The sequence below is a fragment of the Sinocyclocheilus grahami genome, unplaced genomic scaffold (genome assembly GCF_001515645.1).
Source record: "Sinocyclocheilus grahami isolate Dianchi unplaced genomic scaffold, SAMN03320097.WGS_v1.1 scaffold1872.1, whole genome shotgun sequence".
NCBI lineage: Eukaryota > Metazoa > Chordata > Actinopteri > Cypriniformes > Cyprinidae > Sinocyclocheilus > Sinocyclocheilus grahami.
The window spans coordinates 38,948-65,820 of NW_015507051.1; the positions used below are offsets into that span (position 1 = coordinate 38,948).

General features: G+C 38.5%; 1 protein-coding gene across 1 annotated transcript in view; it reads left to right on the forward strand.

The window, feature by feature from the left end:
• The window catches only part of LOC107573127 (T-lymphoma invasion and metastasis-inducing protein 2-like), a 61,643-nt gene extending 36,315 nt beyond the window's left edge, over positions 1-25,328 (forward strand). Inside the window, exons 17-28 of the mRNA XM_016259575.1 lie at positions 13,979-14,164; positions 18,313-18,381; positions 18,948-19,073; positions 20,053-20,161; positions 21,169-21,348; positions 21,786-21,904; positions 21,990-22,098; positions 22,395-22,453; positions 22,727-22,823; positions 22,930-23,011; positions 23,102-23,259; positions 23,633-25,328. Coding sequence (XP_016115061.1) covers positions 13,979-14,164; positions 18,313-18,381; positions 18,948-19,073; positions 20,053-20,161; positions 21,169-21,348; positions 21,786-21,904; positions 21,990-22,098; positions 22,395-22,453; positions 22,727-22,823; positions 22,930-23,011; positions 23,102-23,259; positions 23,633-24,249 — 1,911 coding nt within the window. The 3' untranslated portion in view covers positions 24,250-25,328. The remainder of the gene's footprint in view (positions 1-13,978; positions 14,165-18,312; positions 18,382-18,947; positions 19,074-20,052; positions 20,162-21,168; positions 21,349-21,785; positions 21,905-21,989; positions 22,099-22,394; positions 22,454-22,726; positions 22,824-22,929; positions 23,012-23,101; positions 23,260-23,632) is intronic.
• The last annotated feature ends 1,545 nt before the right edge of the window (positions 25,329-26,873 follow it).

A 26,873-nucleotide genomic window follows, 5' to 3' on the forward strand; every position in this document is an offset into this window, starting at 1 on the left:
GATAATGTACATCCACCCGGTTGTTATCGCAGAATAATCCCCGACAGGGTGATCAGGACCCCGACGCGAAGCTTTGCATTCAAATATTGAGTTGAAATATTTGAATGCAAAGCAGTTGCGAGCAAGCGGCATGTTCAAACTTGCGTTTTCTCAGTCATGCTGTTACAATAGAACCATAAAATATACCAATATATTCTTTCAATATGTCCTAATTGTATGTTTCAGCATCAGTTAAAAGTACAAAAATTTACTTTTTGTACCTGGAAATGTTATGTACTGATACCTACACTCTTAAAAATAAAGGTGCTTCAAAAGGTTCTTCAAGCGATGCCATAGAAGAACCATTTTTGGCTCCACAAAGAACCATTCAGTCAAAGATTCTTTAAAGAACCATCTCTTTCTTACCTTTTTGTAATCTGAAGAACCTTCTTTTGCCACAAAGAACCTTTTGTGAAACAGAAAGGTTCTTCAGATGTTAAAGGTTCTTTATGGAACCATTTAGACAAAAAGGTTCTTCTATGGCATCGTGAAGCACCTTTATATTTAAGAGTGTACATGTAAAAAATGAAACCAAGCTGTATTGTCATATATCCTGCTTTGCACTTTCTGGGGGGAAGAGAGAAACAGAAAAACTGACTGGGGTTATTCCTTGATATTCTAAAGCAATTGCACTGATAGTAAAATGTTGGAAAAGTAAATTTTATCTGTACCACCGTGTGTAGTACATTACAGATAAACTTGACTTTGCCGTGCCTAGCTTTGCCTTGCCTAACAAGCACAAAATATGTAGATAAAGACCTATACTCACAAATGAAATCTTGTACAAATGCACTGCCCGATAAGTAATATCTGAACAAAGGACTTGTTACATTAAAAGATATGTTTGCCATTTACCAAAAAAAATGTTTACTTTAAAAAAAATTATTTACTTTTTTAATCAACTTTGAAGAAGAAACAATGAAACCGTATCTTCTTGTACAACACACTATAATAATCTTTGGGGGGGTTTTGCAACTTTTACAGTGTATAAAGGTATCTGCTTTACAATGTTTTCTACTTTACCACAGTAAAGGATGTTCATGTAAGGATTAATATAAATGTATCTATAAATAAATTGCCTGAAATAAATATACATACATGCAAAGCCTAAGATCTAAAGGTCTGACTGGCAGGTGTTTGTTTAGTGCGTTTAATGTGTTGTTCAGATCCTGCCAAGGTTTAGTGTTACACGACCTGTATTTGAAATAAACAACGCTCTGAGAGGCCTCTCTGATTACTAACCATGGGCTGCAGACTATTTTGTCTACTGCACAGAACCAGACATCAGATGTAGTTGTTTACTTAAATGTTTTTACATTAATACTTCTAAGAATAGGGTATTTGCCTGAGTGCTGTGTGGTAGCCCAGTGCAAAAAAAAATTAGGAGAGTTCAGGCTTGATGTTTATGGAAAATTTCAGACTATTTTGAGACTGTTTGAAAAGCAGATCTATTTTTAAGAAATAAAATAAAATCAATGTCTTTTTCCTTCTTGTGTGTAACTGTGTATTTCTGGTAGTCCTGGGCGATAAAACGGTATCAATATTTATCACCTTCATAATATTTATCAATATAGTACACCTTCTTCGATATTGATAGAAAAAATGTTCGATATCGTGCACGATATAGGCATGTGCTATGAGTGACGCAGACAGCACACACAAGCACGAACACATGCTGAAATGAGTGCTGTGCCTGCCTGTGATGAGGAGATTGTGAATAAAGAATGAATATTTGTTGAATTTAAAATAAACATTTGCATTTGAATGTTAGTAGTGCGTCAGGGAGCATCATCAGTGGCGAGCGAGATGCGGTGATGTAAGTGACGTTGTTGCATTTTAATGTTTTGTTAGTCTAGCCCACGAGATACGCCGCTGCTGTGTTATTCATTCAAAATATTAGAGAAATATAGAAGCTCAATGCGGAGAAGATCTTGAATGGGTTAAAACCGAAACCAAGCCATTCACACAGAATGCATATTCGGCGCATTTTTAGACTGACAAATATGACTGCTGCACTCGCGTCTCACAGAAGCCATGCAAAGTTAAAACGGTTTAAACTTTTAGAAAACACGTCACGAATTTGTGGATGTTTATTCCTTTTCACTGCGTCTTATATGTTTTTAAATGCAGTCTGTGTGAATGGCGCTTCAGCTCTTTGGATTATGCAATGCATGATGCTGTTTTGTTCAATTGTTTATGCAATTTACGAAATTATATTTGATTTTTATGAGTTAAGTTAAATGTAATGCACGTTTTTATAGAGTTACTTGCTAAATGCGCTGCATTATTTTGCTCATTGCGCCCTCGGGAGACAATTAGACCTATACAATAAAGACCTATTTATTTTGCATATAAAACATTTAGAAATTAGATATTTGCTTAATTTTTATTGTGTTTGATTGTTAAAACTAAAAATATTTGTTGTTTGTCTCAATAAATTGTGTTAATTATAAATACAGTGGTTAAATTTAAACATTTTTTTTCTATTGCTTTTTGTTTTAAAAAAAGGTTATAAAAATGTCAATAATTATCGATACCGAACAATATGAAACATTATATCGTTGATACATTTTTTAGCTATATCGCCCAGCCCTAATTTCTGGTTAATATTTTCAGGCAATTCTCTTTTCAGTATGTGTGGTAATGTTTGCCTTAGTGTTCACAGGCCATCCAGAAACCTTTCCATTGTGTTGATGTTATTGAAAGGCTAGGCTACTGGTAGTGTTTGCTAACTGTGTAAGCACTTCATTATGTTCTCTGGAAACTGCAGCGGGGTCATGCGAGGCAGCAATTGATATGCAGATTTCAGTGGGCAGCAGCAGTTTCAGTCTAGCGTCTATGTCCACAAAACCTGCTAGTGATCGAGTTTTAGATCCTGTCAGAAAGCCCTAAGCTTTAAAAAATGAAAAAGGATTTTGGAAATGCTTGATTGTTGAGTTGGAAGAGGGAGACACGTCCGTCATGAGTTAAAGTGGAGCAAGTGTGTGAGTGTGACAAACCCAGAGCTGAAGACTTAACTCAACAAACATGCCAACATTCAGGGTAGGCAAGATTAGAAGGAAGGGCTGTTCTCTGGCCAGAAGGACCAAGTTCCAGGCCATAGCTGCCTGGAGGATACTTTATAGGCTGCTTTTCATGGTGAGTGTATTTATGGGTCAAAACAAGAGGATGGAGACAAAGCATCTCCAAGGTGTCTCTAGTGACCACTTGACTGCATTTCATTTTGAGCAGATCACTCTTGAAGTACTGATACTGACGTTTGAGAGGATCAACCCTCACATAAAAATACTGATCCTGAAGTAAGGGTATTTTTATTTATTAAAGGGGTTGTTTAATTAGGGGTTATTTATATGAATTATTTTTTTATTTAGCAAGTAAATTGTGTATTATAATGATTGATCATGTTCTTTAATTGTTAATAAATGAAAAACAACAAAATTGTCACAATGTTATGTTAATAATTGCTTGCTAGGTTTTGTCAAATACATTTCTGGGTTACAGGCAGATGGAACACCAATTATCTTAATGTGTAAATAAGAGACCAACTCTATGATGCTTTTCTTTTTCTATATTAACAGTGTATTTATTTATTTATTTAAAATGTTTGCAATAGTTAGTACTGTAAAAAAAAATTGTGTAGACTTTTCTCACAACTATCATATTTATTAAAATTCACTTTCTTTTCGGATCTCTTAATTTAACCTTCATTTAAAGGTGCAATCCCAAAGATTTGGCTCTCTAGGGATGGTGTTACTCATGGATATAATGTTACTTTACCTGTCAAGCAAAAAAAGCCAGCTCAGTTTACCCATGATGTTAAAACATGTTGGGCTCATTCACTTTTCCTTTTTACTCTTCTCTGTAAAAGATTTCTTTGTTTTAACAATGAACGTTTCCACAGATGTTGCTTATTAGTTATGGTTACAAGCTGTCAGGACTATTAACACACTTCCCACCTGTTACGGAGTCAACAGCAATGACTGATACTTCAGCTCCTCCCACTCGTTCATAATCGCCCAAATACTGATGCACTCCACCTGTCAACATCAATCAAGCCCAGTATAAAGCCACCATCACATCCCTTCCTCAGTGTCTGGTCTTGTTGTTCACATGTGTGCATCAACCTCCCTGGCTCCTTGCCTGATCTACTTACCTGTTCATCTTCAGTCGAGTGCTTAGCTCTCCGGGTCCATCACCACCTGCAAAGACACCAGTGTTATTATGCTGCTAAGTCTGTGCTCTAATCTCTCAGAGAATATCCATGCCTGTGATCATTGCTTTCTCCTCTGCTGAATCCTCATTTAATGAACTCTGTTGAACTGTACTTTGTACAGTGTTGTTCTCCTCTGTTTGCTGACAGAAGACCAGACTAGACAAAATATGCAAAGCAACACTGAACCAAGTAATGATCGGAACCCTGATCTGTTTGCTGAGCTCGTCCAATCCATTCGTCAGTCACTTCTTGTGCTCAACACCTCTTCAACTCAATCTACATCCACCAGTCCCATGGCCCGTCCGGCAACATATTCCGCTGAGGCGGAGGAATGCAGTGGGTTCCTACTCCAGTGCTCCTTATTTTTTGAGATGCAACCTCAACTATTCCCCAGTGATCAGGCCAAGATCGCATACATCATCTCGCTCCTGTCTGGATGTGCTCTACAGTGGGCATGGTCTGTCTGGGATGCCCACAGCCCGGTTACCAACTCCCTCACAGCCTTTGTTGCTCACTTCAAGGAAGTTTTTGGCCAAAGCACCAACAAACTATCAGTCAACGACCAACTCTTCTGGTTGTGTCAAGGCCAATCTTCCGTGAATGATTACGCTCTCCAGTTCCACACTCTTGCAGCCACTAGTGGCTGGAGCGAAACAGCGCTCATCACCGCGTTCCAACAAGGGCTGAATGTTAACATCTGTCAACAAATGGCTATTTATGATGATGTTGTGGGGCTAGAGAACTTCTCTCAACGCCTCACAGCATGCAATTTGGAAGTCCCTGTTGCATTTCCTCTGCCCACCTCACCTCCAGCACCAGAACCGATGCAGATTGATTCATACCATCTCACCCGTGCAGAGCGTCAATGGAGAGTTATTAATGGATTATGCTTGTACTGCGGAGCAGCAGGGCATCTGTTGTCGCTCTGCCCAGTTCGTTCACCACACCCAGCAGTGAGTACCCTACAATTGCAACCTATGATTGCACCATTATCACTCACTACCGTGTGGGTAACCTCTGCTCATCAATCTCTTTCAGCTCGAGCCCTCCTTGACTCGGGATCCTCCGGGAACTTCATGTCACTGAATCTCTTACGACAATTAAACCTCAAGAGGAAAACTTGCTCTCAACCACTCAACATTCACACTATCCTGGGAAAACCGCTGGGCAGAGGCAAGATCCTATACTGCTCTCCTACCATCATGCTCCGCATCGGCTGTCTGCATAGAGAATCTATCTCCTTTCTGGTGCTGGACGGTTCTACTGCCGATATCATCCTGGGACGCCCTTGGCTGACTCAACATTCCCCTCAAGTCAAGTGGAACACTGGTGAGATCCTCCAATGGCGTGATGATTGTCTCCAAAACTGCATGTCTCCTGTTCAGAAGTTAACTACATCTCCATCCTCATCCAAGAATAGTGAAGTGACCATCTGTTCCACGACTGTGGAGAGTCCAGAAACTTCTGAGGCTCCTGAGATTCCACCTGACTACAGGACGTTCCAAGGTGTCTTCAAGCAGGCAGCAATGGAATTACCACCTCATCAGCCATGGGACTGCGCAATTGATCTGCTGCCTGGAGCCATGCTACCCAAGGGTAGAGTATACCCACTGTCCATCCCGGAACAGAAGGCCATGGAGTACTTTTAGGCTCTCAAACAGGAATTCGTCTGCCCTTCTGCATCACATGGACCAGAGGAAGGTACAAGCTGTCAAGGACTGGCCTCAACCTACCACCATCAAAGAACTCCAAAGTTTCCTGGGCTTTTCCAATTTCTACCGCCGTTTCATCGCCAAATTCAGCCAGATCTGTGTACCTCTCACCTCACTGTTAAAGAATAAGCTCAAGTCTCCATCCTGGACTCCCAACGCCATCAATGCCTTCCAGCAACTCAAGGATGCTTTTTACACTGCTCCTACCCTAGTTCATCCAGATTCAAAACCCCCTTTCGTCATCAAAGTGATTGCTTTAACAGTAGGGATGGGAGCGGTAATGTTACAATGTCACACTCCACGTGCCTACTGCTCTAGGAAGTTATCCCCGGCAGAGCAGAACTATGACTTCGGCAACAGGGAGTTTCTGGAAATCAAGCTTGCTGTAGAGGAGTAGCGACTCTGGCTGAAGGGAGCTAACCACCCGGTTGAAATCATCATAATCTGAAATATCATAGAGATGCTAAAAGACTCAACCCTCGAAAGGCCTGCTGGGAACTTTTCTTCACCTGCTTTTATTGCTTTTACCATCATCGCTTTCTCCTATGCTGAAGCCTCATTTAATAAACTTTTTTTAATTTTGCTTAGTTTGCTCAATTGATTTTTATTCAATATACTGTAGTTCACCTTTAACCAATTTGAATTCTCACTAAAGACTAGCTGATTCTGAAGTTTATTTCAATTTGAACATGTCTGTAAATGGTAAATCTTAGTGTGTGAGTTACTTTGTAAATAGTTCATCCATTTTCACTAATTTGACCTGTTCAGGTAGACTTGAGGGCCATTAACAAACATAAGCAGCCATTGACACAGTAATGAATCAATCATAGTTCAGCAGAGGCACCTGCCTCGTCACATGATGTTTTACCTGTATTTCTGTCGTAATGCCCTTCTCATTCAAGGCATACTTAGCTTAATATGAACACAGTGAAACCAAGGGATGTCAATGAGGTGCTGCGTCCCTCTGATACTTTATCCACTGTTAGACTGTGACCCTGTTTACATGCACTTCAGAAAATTGCTTATTCCAGGGTTGTTGTAGAAAGCAGCATTCTGAAACATGTAAACACATAAACCTTATTTCTTGGGCTGTTGAAGGGATTTAAGAGAAAGCAGTTTAAAATGGCTGTATGTTTCTACTGGAGAATGTAGCTTACATTTAAACACAAGTCGCATTCTTGTAGATTTTTTTTTAAGAGTGTGCGTGTGTATTGAGAAGACAGGATATTATAGGAGAAGGGTTTTTGGAGGATGGGGAGAAACCTGCTGACTCCGCATGTTGCATGTATAAAAGGATTAATAGTGACCCTAACAGAGTGCATTTCTTTCTTTTCTTTTTTTTGAGGATGCACTGCTTTCAGACCCTTTAATGATTGGATAGTAATGCATTTTCAAGATGCAATGGACCCCACTTACAGCTATATTTAGTGTTGTCTATCACATTCAGATAACCTTAAACATATGTTAATAAGGTTTAAGTGGGTCCAATGTGTAATTCAGATCACAAACTTGCACTGCCAAGCAGTTTCGCTCCTCTGCAAACAGTGAGCTGTGAACATTTTCTGTTAGATTGTCAGACTGAAGCTTTTTGACAGCTGGTATCACAGCACTGAAGGAGCCATCATCTAGGGACTTGAGAGTAAGAAAATGACAACTGAAGCGTTCAACTTTTATTTCTTGCGTTACTGTCTTTTTCACCTCCACATGGTTCCTTTATCATTTGTCAATTAGAATTTGGGTCACCCAGCATGCAAACAGAAACCTTTTGTGTAACTGCTATGCAGTACCATTCTGTTGTACTGTATTAGCCTGTTTACTGTTCGGATTCTCGCAGTGACTTGGCATGATTATATATAGCCAATTCACACTCAGCATAAATGTATGTGTGTAGTGAGAAAAGCCATCATTTTCAGGTGCTTTCGTGAGGTTAACAGGAACCTACATGGAGTCTTCACAACCTGCAGTGCTCCTCTTAACCTCCTGGTGACTGCAAGCACCAGCCACAATGACTGTTATCTGTCTTTGCCAGGCTGAGGTTTCCCACCGATTCTACCACAAGGTGCTCGGTTAATGTGTCAACATGATGTCTCCTGCCTCCCTCTGCCTCTTATCTATCCGCTTTGGAGTTTTTTTATTATATCCCGAAATCTAGGATGTTTGAGAGTGTTGGAGAACGTCATTTAACTTTTTAATTTTTTACTTTATTCTGTCATAATTTATATGCCGCCTTGTTGTTCCAAACCAGTTTTCATTTCTTTCTTCTGTGGAACACAAATTAAAATATTTGGAAAAATGTCTTATTTACTATATCAGTGTCTTAAAGATATAGCTCTTATGTTAGGAGGAGTAAAAGATGACATAAATTTCTCTAAAATAATACTCCTAATTATATTTCTGGATGTCTCCTATCAACTGAAATTAGAACAAAGTGTATAAAATAACACTATTCAGTGACACAGCTTTTACATTGCCACATTTAATTTCAAATGTATTAATTCTTGACCCCATTCAAATTATGAATGGGTTATATGCAGAAACGTAGCAAAGAGCGCTCCCTTTATAATCAGTGAATCTGATTCCACTTCAATTCACCTGCGCAAGCTCACTGACTGAGTGAATACTGTAATCAATTTTTAAAAATCGGGCTACACTGCACAATGAATCTCTTATTTACGTTGTGTTTATACTTAATACGATTTGATGAAACGATTTGCAAGCAAGCAGAGCTCATACCAATGTTGTCAACTATTTTCAATGGACAGTAACTAAAGCCTGCTCGAAAAGCCGCTAAATGTCGCTAGATGGCGTCATGTGCTAATTAGCATATACATGGCATCACTAGCTGCTTTTCCACTGTCGGGCCAGTGTGAGCCAGTGCTTTAAATGGGCCGGGCGGGGCTAATAGCCTCGGACCTGTAGCACTGAGGCCAAAATCACGCTGCGTTTCCACCGTCGGGCCAGAAGCTCCGCTGCGCTTCACTAAAACCCGCCCTTTACACGCCTCTCAGGAACAACGTCACGCAACCCCATCATTTCACCAACAAAGAGAAGTTATCAGAAAACTAATAAGAAATAAGCAGCACGATCACTAAACGAACATGATAAAAGTTTGTTTGCATGCTTTGTTAAAGATTTTAATCCAAAAGTATTGATGTTTTACAATAAGTGATACATTGATCATAATGAATTAATTTATCAGGATTGAAAATTAGTCACAGAAATAAAGCGGTATGAACAGCCTACCTACTTATTCAGTCGAGTCTGTTTATTTTTAGTCACAGAATATGAAGTGAAGTGACATGTGGCCAAGTATGGTTACCCATACTAGGAATTAGTGCTCTGCATTTACCCATCCTAAGTGCGCGCACACACACAGCAGTGAACACACGTACACCGTGAACACACACCCGGAGCAGTGGGCAGCCATTTATGTTGTGGCGCCCAGGGAGCAGTTGGGGGTTCGGTGCCTTGCTCAAGGGCACCTCAGTCGTGGTACTGAAGGTGGAAGAGAGCGCTGGTTATTCACTCCCCCCACCAACAATTCCTGCCGGACCGGAGACTCGAACTTGCAACCTTTGCGTTACGAGTCCAACTCTCTAACCATGTACATCACATTTAGAAAGAATTATCATTTTTATACTTTTATTTTAAAAAAATGAATAAAAAAACTATCATATTTTTATGACATACGAGCTAAACTCTCGTGACGAGAATTATGACAGATAAAATATGTTACTAAATAAATACACGATTGTGATAGAGAATAAGAAGCTGACATCTGATTTCTTCATATTTACCATGTTTACTATGGTAGCCTAACATTAATGGCTAGCGTGCATAGTCTTTTGCATCGCTTATAAATATTTCTGTCTTGTATGGTGATCCACATCGGATCAAGTTATTTCAAACACTCGCTGCTGTCTGAAAGTGAGTTTTGAACTCCAATTATTTTAAAAGTCTTTAATGCTGGTGGCACATTGTAGATTCACAAGTTAACTTTATGAAAGGATCCGCAGCGCTGACGCTCTCCAGATGCGTAGAAACTCTGCCTTTGTTCATAACTAGTCCTCTTGCCCCAGCTGGCCCGCTTTGGTCCAAGGTTTTCGTCGGGCCAAAAAACCTGGCACGCACTAGCACGCCCACTTTTGGCCCGACAGTGGAAACGCGGCTATTGCGTCACATTTGCAGTCTGTCTAGTGTCAGTGCTCATATACTGTATTTATTACAGTGGAATCCCCAATGAAACTGTTCTCATTTACGTTTTTTTCTGAACAAATATGAAATCGTGACAGAAACATGACTGTACAGACTGTACATGTTAACCAGCGGTCACTTTTAAACTATTTAGAAGCTGCTGCTCTACACTTCTAAAATATCCTGGTTTACAACCATGTCATCATGTGACAAAATCAGCATACACATAAGTTAAAGACAATGGCTGTACTGTGATTTTGGCTGTATTTACACGTAAAATGATCATCCAGAAAGAACTTTAGAGAGAGAGTGGTGTGCCTGTACCAGAAAAGCAAAACTTTGACTCTCAGAAAGTAGCTATGGTTCAAAAAGTTGCTAAATTTGTCACTAGTTGTCTGAAAAGTCGCTTAAGCCCAAAGTATACTGAGACAGTCCGCACTCCATGCGTCTGATTGGCCATTGTGTTCACACGCACAACCAACACGTTTGTCACTGTACACAGAGCGCTGTCACACAAATACAAGAGCGTTTGAAAGCAGCTGTCTATGCTTGTGTGCATACAGTTCATGCTAATTATACTTAATATCAGTGCATGTGTCCACACTGCATATTTAATGCAACCTACATGCTGAGGTTCAATTATATATATATTATATATATACGTGTGTATATATATATATATATATATATATATATTATGGCTGGGTTTTGACAAAATTTCACGATTCGATTCGAATCTCATTCACAAGCTTGCAATTCAATTCCATTCCCAATTCGATTAGTTCTACATTAGTAGTTTCTACATTACTATATTGAAGGTTAAAACTGACAGATTTTTTAGGCTATACAACTGCTTAAATTAAATAATGAGGTTTTTATAATGAAAGTTACAATTACATAATATTTCTACTTCAATTAGTTTTTTTTTTTTAAATATAAACATTTAAATGGTGGCTGTCATAAAAAATATATAAATTAAACACTGAAGAACAGTAAAAGTTATAATATTATATGGTACATAGATTTAGCAAAATGCCCCTCTATACAGTTTATTTTTCTAGCTGACTAACAAGATTATGGTCTCCGAAGATGTTTTTTTCTGAGGTAAATGTGACATAACATGACATTGTTTACAAGCCGTTATATTGCGTTATATATATACTTCTTTGCAGGGCTGAAACACTGATTGAGCGATTACATAAGACAGGATACGGATTGTAAAGTTGTACTCTTTCTTTTAACTTACCTTCGGATGTTTAGTCATGTTTATTTTGTGCTGAAACTGGTATTAATGTGGAGGAGATGGTCAGTCTGATGATCTGAGGCGCTACAGCGATCTGTCACTCCACAATAAACAGCGCCAAAACGGCATTTATTGTTTGAATACTGCAATACAATGGACATAAATTGAAATCTGATACTTTTTTCATATTAAATGTACCAAAGAACAATGCTTATTGCGATTTATTGGATGGGAGGTGCCCGTCCATTAACTAACTAAACAGGCTAGACTAATCGATTCTTGGGATTTAAGAATCGATATCGTTTCGTAAAAATGAGAATCGATTAAAATCAATATTTTTTATCGATATTTTTTACCCAGGCCTAATCTATACTGTATGTTTACTTTTCACAACAGTGTTTTTTTAGGCTCCTTAATCTCTGTTTAACTAATGGCTGAGAAGATGTCCTGGTAGCCCCAGTGTTTGCTTTGGGTGGTCCTTCTATAGCTAAGTTGTCTGTCAGAAGATTGGAGCTGAGCTTACCTATTCCTCTTGCTCTCTCTCTCTCCTGACACAATAAACGGACTTTGAAGCTACTGAAGCACATGGTCTCTAGAGTGGCCGTGCTGTAATTAGTAAACCAAACTGCAGAAGCAATCTGCTCGTTCCTTGTGAGATCCCATTTTCTCTTGCTGTTCTTCTGGCTGAGTCAATGACTCATTTCACATAAACACCACCTCACACACTCTTTGCAATGTAATGTGCTCTCTGTCTCGGTATATTGTCAATAGGACGCAAGTTAACATACATGTTGGGAAAAGGTGCTGAGTTTATATATTTTTGGAGCAGCAGGTGCATGTGCTCTGTTCAATTTGGAGTCTGGCTTGCTGGTTTAAAGCCAGAAAAGGGCTTTGGTGTTGTTTTTGTCTCCTGTGGTCACAGATCTGTCCCTGACAGCTGTTTCACTTGTTCGCAGCTCTCTGAGAGCTGAAACCGAGATGCTGCAGCCTTTATTTTGAGACTTTCACTGTAAGCAATATCGCTGTTGGTATTGATGTACCACCTTAATAAGAATTTGGCTGGAAACCTTACTACTGTAAATGCTGACAGAGATGGACACATGAGATGTAACCCTTCAAATCATCATTGTCATCAGTATTATTTTGAAAACCGATCACAATGTTTAAGAAGATGTGATGCAGCTATGTCTGTAGGGTGTAGGTCCAGCATAAATTATGTAATACTTGCACACATATATTATATGGACCAGTTATGTCACAATGAATCTGTGCGTATCATGTTCCAAGTTGTTTCTCCACAACAGCTAGAAAAAGCTTTCAAATATGTTTTCCTAAAATGCACTAACAGCAGTGGAGGAATAAAGGGCTTTTATTTTTAGTGTAGATCCACTAAAAATGCCATTTTCCCTTCATCCGTTTGTACAATACAGCATACATGTTACATTTTTGAGAAATTGCATGACATTTAATAGAATTCAGAGCTTAAAACATTTGTACATGATTGTTGTGTTCTTCTTGATATGTTTAATTTTCCCCTGCAGTGCAGTAGTTTCTTGTCTATAAATGGAGATGTTTCTGTTTATGTTGTATGAGGTTTATTCTTGCACATTAATTTTCATGAGTCGTATTTAATACAGTTGTTAGTTAATTTTTTTTAGTAATTTATATATATATATATATATATATATTATCAATATTTTTATGTGAGGATCGAGTCTCTTAATACAATGTCAGTATCGCAAGTGTACACCACGTCTTAGTTTACTGACATGCAATTTTGCTGACATTATAAATAAATATATGAAGAAAATTATATATTTTTATAAAAAAACAAAACAACTAAAAATAACAACCAAAGTAGTGATATGAAATGCAACTGGAACTAAATGGAAATGTTTTAATAAGTTTATTATGTTTATTTATATATATTAATATTTTATTTATATGATTCTCACGTTGCACTATTACAGTAGCTGTACTGTAATGTCTATTGTCAGTTGGCTTTGGAGCATGTGAGTGACAGCAATACTGGTGTGGATACATAGTGACATAGTGACGTGACATACTCAGAATTAGTGCTCTGCATTTACCGATCCAAAGTGCACACACACAGCAGTGAACACACACACACCATGAACACACACCCGGAGCAGTGGGCAGCCATTTATGCTGCGGCGCCCGGGGAGCAATTGGGGGTTCGGTCGTGGTATTGAAGGTGGGAGAGAGCGCTGTAGACCTTTAGAATAATTTTGTCAGTATGAAAACTAAAAGTACAAAATGTATATTATATTTAATCTATACACTGTAAAAAAAAACTCCAATAATCTGTTTTATTGTCATGTTTTACAACAAATCTCTGTTTCAGTCTTTCTACTTAAAATGTTTTGATTAATTCAGTGTGTTACTTTTTGTTCCTTTATAATAGTGAAATTTTCTAGCAATTTCTGAAGGAAAATTTAAGATAGTAAATCCTATACCATTTTTTTTCTGTGTACTTTCTCTATTGTTTTCCTAAGCATTTGATGGATTGCTTGACATTGGTATTTATTGTAATTATTTTAAATGTGTCTCCTGCAGAGTGTGGATACAGTGTGCTCGCTGTACCACTCCTTCCAGGGCGGCTCTGGTCTGATGGAGGGCCAGGAGGAGCAAAGAGGGCCAGAGGCCCCCATGCTCAGGCCCTGTCCACGTCATATGTCTGCCGCAGAGAGACTACGCAAGGTCATCCAGGAATTAGTGAACACAGAGAAATCCTATGTGAAGGTGAGAACTGACTCTGTTATGCCCTATTAACATAGTTCAACAGAAAGAAATGAGCTCTCACATGAGTACAGATCCATGCAGTCATCTATACGGATACTCTGACTTGATTAAAACTCAACTGTTTCACCTATTTATTCAGCTCTATGCTAATCTGGAAGTCACATCAGTTCAGTTCTAAACCTCAGTTTAATGAATGACCCATGAGGTGTAAATGGCTGTTTTAGCAGAACACGTTTGATGGATAGCTGGAAGAGTCTTCAGTGATTGACCTATTAATTAACTCCTCTAGCTGGTGAAAAGAAATGCCTCCTCTCTCATCTGTTTCCTGAATAATCCTGAGGCTTGCATATGATCGCTTATGTAGTGCCAGTTTTACCATGCTGATGTTCGTGGTGGACCTTTAGATGGCATTAAAACTGTTATGGGAATGTGCTCCTCGTGGTTAATAGGCGTCAGCATGGGCGACATTTGACTCTTGAGTTGGGGGGGGCAAGAAGAAAAAAATATTATATATATATACAGTGGGGCAAAAAAGTATTTAGTCAGCCACCAATTGAAGCAAAATATTTTTTTTCTGATGTAAGCATTAAAACAATGCCCTACCATATTGCAACGCATCAAAGCAGTCAATCCAACACAGTCAAGAATAATTAAAGAGGTTGTCACCGTTTAGTAAACTGTGGAGCTTTGGCTCTTCCTGCTGACTTGAATGGTGATGCTTCCCGTTTGTCAGTTGATGGCAAACGGGAAGCATTCATTTTTAACCAGAAATGTGCACGCTGCTTTTCTGATGTTCACTGAAGTTTTCCGTGTTTTTTTCCCGATTCACTTGAAATGTTTCTGTTTTGAATCGTTGTTACCAAAGGCGAGACACGTGAGGAGAAAAAATAAACTATCAGTTGTGAGACTATATTCTGTCATAAATCACATATCATTCATTGCTGAACTTTCTACCTTCCGTTATGGGAAATGAAATGAAATTACTGGTTGATATGCCCTGATCTCAATAAAGTTTACACACGCTTTTGGTCCGTGAATTAGATCTCGCTCTGGATGCGCGCTGTTTGGCCAGGACCGGTTCCAGAATTAAATCAACATATTTTATGTTCCGTCCATTGCCAATCACTGCTATTTTCGAGAGTGAATACCGCATAAATATGCGGATGCCATTCCCGAAACTTTGCAAGGTGTAGCCTGTGTCTGAAAAATGAAAGTTTCATACAAATTCTGAATGGATTATACCCTAGAAAGTTCCCTTTATCACTAAAAAGAGTCACTCATCTTCGTTCATCACGATTTTACACAGTTCTGTTATATGAAGCTCTCTAAACTGCAAACTGAATCTCTTAATTACATCGTGTCTGCACTTAGTCATGAGATGATTCACGAGCGTGCAAAACTGCACTTAAAAACTATGGCGCTTTCAGCAGTGAGTGAATTCTGACAAAACGTTTCTGATTGGCCAAGAAATCAACAGATATGTCTGTGATTTTTTACATTGCTCAACTCTGCAAAAACATGTTGAGGGTATTTAGCGCTTGGCTAAGCGCTCCAATTGCAGCGGGGCCGAGATCAGGGATTTCATGACTAATAATTTGGGGTGGGAATTGCCTGTGTCATCCATGGGCGTCAGGGAGGTGTCTGATTATTCCATTTGTGGGAGGGGGGAACAGTGCCATCCCAGAGTCCTGTGCTGGAGCCATTTGTCTGTGATATGCTGCATCGGCACTGGCAGACCGTTATAAATCAGCCTAATGAGAATATTCAGGTTGATGCACAAACAGTTCCCAAAACTGCACTATGTGCTGTGGCCATGGTATGGCATCAGTGTCTACTTGTGCATCAACCTGAATATTCTCTCAAACGGCTTTGTCGGTTTAGACTTATCTTCAACAGGAATTTCCCTGATTAATGGCTTCGCTTTACACCTTCACATTTATTTACAAAATAATTAGTGATGCACCGAAATTTCGGCAACCGAAAATATGAAAATTAATTTTGGAGAGGCAAAATCATTGAACCGAAACAGTGACGGTGACATTTCAGACTGCCGCCTTCTCTGATGGCGCATTCAGACTCTGTCAGTGTCTATTTCGTGCCCACAGGGTTAAGCTACAACAGGTAAAAATTACAGCTGTGTGGACACTAGCTGGACCAACAATATCTATTTATTTTGATGAACAAGGGATCTTTTAGTCTATGCTGTTCATGTGTGTTCAAGCAGCATGTGAACTGATCATCTCTTCCTCTTTATTGATAATTAAAGCGTGAAGTAAACATGAATGAACATCAGCAGGAAACCCTACAACTTTTTGAAATGTATCACGTCTGATGTAATCACTCATTCAGTATTTGTACCATGGAAAGACATCAATAAAACAGCCTGTAAACAATGTCAATGTCAAAGGAATGCCATACAATGTCCATATATTTTGTTAGTAATTATATCATTAAAAAGTTTACATAGAGACTGCCTTATGTGCAATTAAAAGTTTATATGCAACTTTTTATTTGAGTGTTGATTATTAAATTATTGTGATTAATTGATTATTAAATAAACTTTATTCGGTTTCAGATTTTGGCTAAATGAAAGCTTATTTTCATTTTCGGTGTTTCAATAAAAAAAAAATTCTGTGCATCACTAACAATTTGACTGTCTTAGGTAGGGGTTGGAGTCATTACACACTCAATTTAGAGAATCATAAAAGAGTTACAAAATTTCACAATGTCAGAACTTAATACTTGAAGGAGAAAGTAGGGGTGAAAAAAAATTTTTTATACACCTTTTACATGTAAATTGAAACAAGTGACCTTGTTTCATTTTTTGCTCTGATTAGGCCATGCAAGGACATTCACCTTTTTCTCCTTCAACCACTGTGTGCTCAGATTTGCTGTGTGCTTTGGGTCATTGTCATGTTGGAAGGTAAACCCCATCCATTTTTCCTTCTATCCTGACAAGTGCTCCAGTCCCTGCTGCAGAGAAACATCCCCATAACAGGATATTACCACCTCCATGCTTTACTGCAGGAATGCTGTTATCTGGATGATGAGCTGTATTGGATTTCCGCCAGAAATATAATTTGGTGCTGAGGCCAAATAATTAAATTTTAGTCTCATCTGCCTCAGAATCTTCAAGGTGCATTTTGGCAAAGCTCAGTCGTGACTGCATGTGGCCTTTCTTGAGGAGTGGCTTTTTTCTTGCAACCCTCCCATACAAGCCGCATTTGTGGAGAAATTGTGATATTGTTTTCACATGCACACAATGACCACTCTTTGTCATAAATTCCTGCAACTGCTTCAGAGTTGCTGTAGGCCTCTCTGACCAGTTTCCTCCTGGCTCTTGCATCCAGTTTGGAGCGACGTCCTGATGCAGGGGAGGGTCTGTGTTGTACCAAAGTTGTACCAAATACATTCCACTTCTTAATAATAGATTTCACTGTGCTTATAGGAATTGATAAAGCCTTTGAAAAATGTTTGTATCCATCTACTGACTTGTGCCTATCCACAACTTTTTTCTGGAGATCTTTTGCCAGTGCTTTGCCACCCATAGTTGATTGTTTGCTTCAGTTGCACTACCAATGACTGAAATGCTCCAGGAAAGCTCTTTTCATGCTGAGCTGATCACAGTTGAAAGTCAAACTGCTTTGTGTGCCATTGAGAAGGTGATTAGCTACACCTGAGTTTAAGTCATTTTTAGGAGGGGGTGATCCTTTTTCCAAATCAGTGATTCTGGTTTTTATTCTTTTAATTTTTTTCTGACATGTTGGTGTTCTATCTTTCATTTGGATGTTATAAGTTGCACTGAGTAAATACAGCTGGATAAAACAAAAACCGTCCGTCTTCATTTCAGGCTGAAAAGCAACAAAATGTGATTATTTTAAAGGGGGGTGATTATTTTCTATACCCACTGTATATTAATTAGTGCAGGTACAACCTCTATGCAAGGACAGCTTTAGTCTTGTTCCTGATGTTTTAATTTAGTGTTTTACATTTTTAATTACCTTACTGTTTTTGTTTTTCAGATCTTGTATAAGGATAAAGTATTACCCCCAAAAAAGGTTTTATATAGTGAAATAATTCTGGAGATGTGAAAAGCTAATTCTAACAGAGCTCATGGTGTAATATTGTGTTCTGTTTCTTTTATACAGGATCTTAACTGCCTGTTTGAAATTTACCTGAAGCCCCTGCAAAAGGAGACCTTTCTCACCCAAGACGAGGTAAAGTCAAACCCCATACTGGAGCTTGTTTCAAGGTGTCAGTGTTGGATTGAGTTGTCACAGATTGCACAGTCATTCATTGCAGTGATGCATCTTGGCTCATTTGCCACAAGCTTGCATGTCCCCACTAACGTGACTGATGCTAAAGACTTGCACATTCAACTAGCCAGTTTTCAGACTGCTGCCTGATGAACTGGATATGACCCTGACAAGACTCAGGATGTCCCTGAGGAAAGATCAGTCAATATGTGCTGAGAAGTGTACTCTCATATTAAATCCCCGTTAATGGACACTTTAGCATGCCCTTGCCCAAATTAGACGAGGACTAAACATAAAATGGCTATAACGCTGCTTCTTAAGTTACTAGTGACAATGTGAGTGGCAATAAAAATTTAGCCAGGGGTCTGCGATAGAAGAAGCTAGCACAACTGATATAAAATCTGCAGATTTCATTCAGATAATAAAGTTGTAGCTTGCATGCTTTTTTTTGTTTGTTTTTCATAAATTCTTCTTCTTTTTGTTTTTTTGAAAGTTCTGTTTAATGGTTGTGGGTTTTCTTTGCCTAGATGGAAAGTCTATTTGGTAGCCTTCCAGAGATGCTGGACTTCCAGAAAGTTTTCCTGCAAACCCTGGAGGAGAAGATTAATTCCTTCCCCAACATCAACACACTTGAGACCCCTGTACAATTCAAGGTGGACATGCCAAATGCATTAATTTCTTCATTAATACTCTCATTTGTAATATATAAGACATACACAGCATTTGAGTAGAGAGCTCTCAGTTTTGAGAATAATTTAGCTTTTTTTCAAGTTTCCCCCCCCCCCCCCAATAAAATCATTTACTCATGTTTTTTCTTCCATAGGATACAAAAGGATAGGTTATGATATGTATGTAATAATGTGCTCCATTTGAAAGCCATTTTTTTATGAGGAACAGAAAAATAACTTCATTGTTAATGGAAATAAAGGTGAAAGAAACTACTTAAACTAATAAGTTGAAGTTGAAGCACTAAAAATAATAAGCTACTAACTAATGAAAATAAAAACTAAAACTGAACTAAAACTAAAACTATCAAAGTAAATTAAACCTAAATAGTAAAAAAAAAAAATAATAATATTTAAAAAGTAATAAAATGGCAAAAGCACATAAAATTACTTCTAATATTAATTCAATAATCTAATGATATTAATAAAAATTATAATATTAATGTAATAATGTGATTATTTACAAACTTGAAAATCTTTTGTTTCACATGCCGCAGTTTGAATATGGGCAAATGTCAATTAGATTTGTGCAGTAAGGTGGAAGGCAAGATTTTCATGTAATAACAGCTTAAAAATTGGTACAACTTGGGGTATAGAACATGAGTCATATGGACTGACTGATTTTTGTCAGTTTTGTATGGTTTTAATATGGTAAAGAGCAGCTTGAGAATATTCGCTGTGAAATATCTTCTTTTGTGTTCCATGGAAGAAAATCAAACAGGTTTGGAATGACATAAAGCGTTGAGTAACTGATTAAAATTTTCATTGATTTCATTGCTGTGTGAACGGTTCCTTAAAGGGAGTCAGACTCAAATTAAAGACTTCAGACTCCTATTAAATTATTTTGTGTCATGCTCACTTCTTCATTCTTGATGCATCATCGCTGTCTTTATTTTCCCTTATCCAGAAGCTGCTCTTCTCATTGGGTGGTTCGTTTTTGTATTACGCAGAGCACTTCAAGCTTTACAGTGGCTTTTGCGCCAACCATATTAAAGTGCAGAAGGTTCTGGAACGAGGTACATCTCAGCACATTACACCTCAATCACATCATCTTTGAGCAATAAAATAATAGATTATTACTATTACATGTTGAATAATTTAGCTAATTTAATGACTCTCATTCTGTATGGGGTACTTCTGAAATGTTTTAGGCAGTCACAACACTAGGACCCGTTGTTGGTTTATCTTTTCATTATATCCTAACGAGTTTTAGTGATTAGCCACTATAAATTTTGAATATAATTTATGTGTGAAACATGAACCTGATTTGTCATCTTGGGCAAACTGCCCAGTAAGAAATGAATGAGGGGCTGCCCTGCCCACATTTAAAGTGGAAAACTGTACCTCGGCCTCCTTTTTAATTCGTCCCATTACTACAAGAGGAAAGCAACCCTCAGAGCAGCCCCAGCACTTTAATGGCTATAAGAAACAACACGCTCTGTTTAACCACTGCGGGGTAAGGACATGGCGCTTGCACTACAGATGAAACAACAGGAGTGTGTGTAGCCGTCTGTCAGCGGTGCTTGTAATTATATATTTCTCACACACTGCTTCTGTTGTGCCAAGGTTTCCGTTTGCAAAGCGAAAATGACTTTTTGTGTCAACTTGTTAATTGCTCCCTGAAGTGTCAATCCATCTGGGGCGAGGGGTGCCTCAATTACTGCTCTAATAGCTCCTCTTGATTTGAACGACAATGCGGGTGATAAATGTATCATTCTGCGTGCTGTAGAGGTGGTGGCAGGTTAACTCTTCTCACAAACTCCTGCCAAAACACTAATTTCATCGAAGGTACGATCTAACTCCTTGATACTCACCTTGGTGGTGTTCATTGTCTGCAGTGTTGCATTTATACTGCAGTGGTTCTAACGAGGTGTCAGAGAGCCTGTGCTGCCTCCTTGTGGATGGATTTTGTGCCCTGTGTGCATTGCCTAAAGCCATTTACCTGCAGCGGCCATAAAAAAAAAAAAGTTATTTCTAGCTCAGTGGGTGGCACTGGCATTTATGTTTTTTCTTTTCTCTTCAGCTAAAACAGATCGATCCTTTAAGGAGTTCCTCGATGCAAGGAATCCAACCAAGCAGCACTCAACCACACTAGAGTCCTACCTAATCAAACCGGTGCAAAGAGTACTGAAATACCCCCTGCTGCTCCGCGAGCTGGTGTCTCTAACGGACACGGACAGTGAGGAACACTACCATCTCACAGGTACATCACACGTACAGACACGCACACAGCAGGTCGAGAGATGTCTGGTTGTGTTTTTGTGGGTGGGTTATTGAGAATTAAAAAAAGAGTTCATACAAGATATTTTCACAAAATCCCAAAGCTGCCCATTTACGTATTATGAAAGCATGTTGTGACCGTGGAAATCGTTCAAAATAACATTTATTGTGTTCTGCAGAAAGGTTTGAATGACAAGGATAAGTAAACGATGAAAAATAAAATTTTTGTGTGATCTAAACACAGGCGTATTACAGAATTATTCCCAATAATTGTACTAAGGTCTGATAAGGTTTTTTCCCCCCCAGCATTCTGACTCCACATACTGTTCACACAGTAATTCTGACTGCAATTTGACAACTATTTTTAGACATCAAATTCCATAATGAATTACCTCAAGACCGTCTTTTTTCTTATTACAGAGGCACTTAAAGAAATGGAAAAAGTTGCAAGCCACATAAATGAAATGCAGAAGCTCTATGAAGACTACGGTGCAGTATTTGACCAGCTGGTAGCAGAGCAGAGTGGCACGGAGAAAGAGGTGCATATACAGTCTGAACGCATCAGGGTAGTCCCCTTATTTAACTGGATATTCAATCATCATCTGTCTCTCTCCTCTGTCTCAGGTCACAGAGATTTCCATGGGACAATTCCTCATTCATTCCTCAGTGATCTGGCTCAACCCGTTCCCATCGCTGGGCCGTATGAAAAAGGATCCTGATTTAAATGTTTTTGGTGAGGCTCTGGTCTTTTTCCATGATTTTTATATAAAGCATATTTCCCATGAAACCTTATTCTTATATTTTCATGTGCCAAAATAAATGTTTTATACCTTAATATATTAAATAAATTATGTAAATATTAAGATTTATGTTGTCATGCAACACGCAGCTGATCTGTGAAAGTATGTTGGGCTTGTTTCAGATATATGGCAGCAGTTCTGCAGCTCCAAAGACAAATAATTATGTCGTTTTCTAAAATTAACATGCTGTATCTGCTTAACTCATAGAATCTCTGATTTGTCTTACTAGTTTTTAAGAGAGCTGTGATACTGTTGTACAGGGAGAACAACAAAGTGAGAAAGAAGATGGTAAGTCTTGTTTTCACTTTTGGTCTAATTACTTAGCAGTTCCTTAATGGGGTCACTTTATTGCATTACATTGTGACAAGTTCAGAAAACAATCCTAAATATAAATATGGGCAGTCATGTGTTAACATTCAACTTCCAAATTTTTGGAACAAAATGTTTTTAGAGATTACTTTTCATAAATGGTGCTTTGACATACATTACATTTACATAATACAGTTTTAATATTTTTAAAATACAAAATAAGTCTTTTTATATCATGCTTTTGTTTGCTAGCCAACTTCAAAATCAGCCCATGGAGAGCAGGATCCATTCAAGATTCGCTGGCTCATTCCCCTGTCAGCACTACAAGTTAAACTGGGAAATGCAGTGGGTAAGAGACTCATCTGGCTTGTTTGAGCTCATAGAGGCAGTAGTAATGAACAGTAATTTCCACATGTACAAATAATAAACCTTTTGTGTTTTCATGCTGTCTGAAGACACAGACTGCATCTGGGAGCTCATCCACACCAAATCACAGAAAGAGGGCAGGCCTGAGATGGTGTTCCAGTTGTGTAGCAGGTTGGAATTGCCTACTTGGCCATTTAAAAACTTAGTGTCCCATTTTATTCCATACGGATTTTAACATTTCACATTTTCTCTCATTTGCAGTACCCCAGAATGCAAAGGGAATATCATCAAGGTGATTCGCTCTATCCTGCGGGAGAACTTGCGTCGAAACATGCAAAGAGTTGAACAACAGCCTGAGAGAACATGTAAAAAGCGACTAACTCCCCTTCGAAAAACTCTGCCAGCTTCTGCTAAGCTAGGTCAGTGTGATCTCCCCTTTACGTACAAGTCTGGGATACAATGGAAGTGGCCAACATTGAGATGCGTCACATTGTGATGCATGGAAGTGTTGAAGCTGCACATTACTTACCACGCAACATTCAGCTATAATCTCGAGACTAGACTTCCAAGGGAAATTCATTGGTTAAAAAACGGTCATAGCAATCCATTCACTCTAAAGTGTCAAAACAAAGTGATTTGAGTTGCTGTGCAGCAAGTTAAGAATAGAAATAGGGTGTATGTCAAGTACCCAGGTGTCTGTCAATGCAGTGTTTCATCAGAGATGCTGTACATCAACAATACATCTTATACAAGATCTTAACATTTATGACTGCGTTCATTTGTGCCCCACAGGTTCTTCCCGAGCCTTTTTGCTCTCCAAGCAGCCTTCAAATGACAGTTCCAACCCCAACAATGATCCTCTGGGGCTGTCTCTACCAGATTCAGATTCAGCCAGTGTAAGCAGTGGAACCACCAGCAGTGCCAGCGCTCACCTGGATCAGCCGTCTCGCCCGCAGCAGAGTGACTTCAAAGAATCCAACATCATCAGTGACGAGGACAATGAGACCAATGACCAGCAGTGGCAAGACTGTCCCAGTGCAATCGAGGCCCAGTTCTGCAGGCTTCGGCTGACCGAGGAGTCCTCCCAGGCATCTGCTCCCCATGTGCAGTCAGAGAGCGAAGAAGTGGACACTCCAGAAAGGCAGTCTGCTATAAAGAGAGCTCACTTCAGCGCGCTAAAACGCAAGCCTGGCAGAGGCACGAGTAGCCTCAGACACAGCCAGGTGGCCCTACTGAACATGCGTCGACATAGCCACACTTTGGACATGCAGACAGAGACAATGGCAAATAGCGTGGACCTTAACTCGCTACTGGAGAAGGAGTTCAGTGTGCAAAGCCTGACCTCTGTTGTCAATGAGGACTTCTTCTATGACAGCACCGCGGAAGCAAAAAACGGGGCTACTTCATAATGTCTATCACCTGGCCACCAGAACAAAGCTTAGCATGGCTTCAGAGCCTATATGTTTGACCTGGTGTTGAGCCACATTATCCCATGCAGCCTTTCTAAAGTTATTAGCCAATTCAGGGAAGCAACTGAGGCCAGACAATTCATTTTCACCTTTTCTGGAACCACAGTTTGACAGACCTTCATTCAAAATGGTGTTAAGCGTTTCATAATTCTCCATGATCCATAGCACTAATTCACTGAACTGGCCACATAGCAACTGTTTGCACCAGAGAACCAAATTACCTGCCTTTACTCTTCTTACATGACATCCTGATGCAAAACTAAGACCACTCTGCTCTCCCACACAAACATACAATGAACTATCCAACTACAAGAACCGAATTCTGTCAGGTTTTTCATTTTGCCTTGTGCTTTGGACACTACATATGCTTATTGCTTTAAATTGAAGCATTGCTTATCTTTGTCATGGGTTTGCTTTGTATAAAACATTTTATTTATTAGCAGGTTTCTTTTTAAAAAATTTTAATAGGAATCCAAAATGGGTTAAGACTTTGGCAGGAGATCTTAACAGACAAACTATCCATACCCAGGGTTTAATTTGTGCCGGAACAAGTCGGATCCAGATCCAGCACCTCATTTGGCGGATTCCCCTCCTCACACGCCAGTGAAAGAAGCTGGTGCATGTATAATAATGGTTATGTCAATATCTTTGTCCCCTTTAAATGTAAAATGATAATAAATAAAAGTAAGACATTAATTATGTGTGTTATCCATGCCAGGTTTTGGGGGGTTTATTTCCACGGCAATAAACTACTGCTGTAATTGGTGGATACTGATTTGTTTGTGCTTGTGTGTGAGGGGAGGGGAAGCTTCATGCTTAATTGGAAATGTGGAACAATAGCGAATTCTCTTTTATTTCTTTGTTTACAAAAAATACTAGCTTTTTACTTCATAAACAGAATTAAATCCTCAAAATTTAAAATATTCCACACAAACACAGGTTTACAGGATAATTGCCTTTATTTTCGTTAAATACATTTCTTAATACAATATATTTTAGCATTTAAATAAAAATAAAAAAATATGTACGCTATTTCTTACCTTTAAACTCGTTTAACAAGCATTTTAGAAGTAAAAATGAATCATTTAATCGTCACGAAAAGACCGATGCGATTCGTTCAGGTGACTGACATCGCTGTTTTGTATAAAATAAAATTATTTACAGCAAAAAAAAAAACTTTTATAGATTACATAAAACATACACAAACCTATATTTTACGAAAGAAATGCAAGTCGGCAGCACTGAGAACCACTCTCACCTGGGGCCTCATTTATCAAATGTGCGTACGCACAGATTTGATCTTGGAGTGTGCGTACGCTAAAATCCACGACAACGTTCATATTTATAAAAGCGGTCTTTGACGTGGAAAAGTACTTTACCGTCAGGTCAGGGTCTGAGCAGGCGTACGCACTTTTCCTTGTGGCAAAGTCAGAGTACTGCTGCTATTTGAACATCTAAGCTGCAATAATAATAAAAGCGTGTACGTGCAAGCACCGAATTCATCATAAAGTTTCTGTGAGATTAAACGGACCTTTTTAGTAGCCTAATGTTGAGAGTTCTTTTCTCGCTTTCTGTACAGTTTATTCCATGTTGTTTTTATTATTTTATTTTACAAGAGAACTTGCGAAGTCTTGATTTACTACTAAAGCGTAAAATAGAAAAAAAATGCATAAACGAATCTCTGACTGTTTTGTCTGTGTAGCCTATAAGAATAGTCCTATGTCGTGCAATAACAGTTTTAATATATTCTATTCAATAACATTAACTGTTTTTATTTATAACATCTGCTGCTTTGCTTCTGTGAAAATGAATAGAGACGTCAGCCTTAAACTTTGTTTTTGTCATTTTAGTAAATCAGTTATATTTGTATAAAATACACTATATATTTTTATGTCAGTACATTAATGGCACATTTGAGCAGAATTAGTATACTGTAAATATAAATAAATGCCAAATCACACGCAGGCTTTTCAGACTGGAGACCATAATCGTGTAATAATTTATTTTATTATATGAAACGTCCAATTTTTTAAGTTTTGCAAGAATTTCATGATACTAAACTTTTTATTAGTTGTCATAGCAAGTGACTTTAAAAGTAGGATGGCTCACTTTTTATAAGATGACTACATTTTACTTGAATTCGTAGTTTATTCTTACTTTTGGAAATCTAATTGTTTTATAATTACTATTATTATTATTATTATTTCTGTTGTTTCTAGAGGTAGTAATTTTGATTATATTCAATAGTAAAAATATAACCACGCACACATTGTTTGTCCACAGAATAATTACACATTATTAAATAAAAAGCGTCCCAGCACGAACCTCTACCTCCGCAAGCAGGACCTCAATTTCAGACTCAGTAGTTTTTTTTTTCTTTGTGCTCTTCATTCTCAAGAATAGAAAATCGGATATTGGCGTGTGCTCTTTTATATGGTAATGCTATTAATTAGGGGGCGTGTACATGGCGGAGATCTGACGCCAGTCAATTTCAAGATCATTTGCAATTTATAAATGTCACATCTGGAAAAGAGACGTACGCACGTGTTTTTGTGCGCATGTTC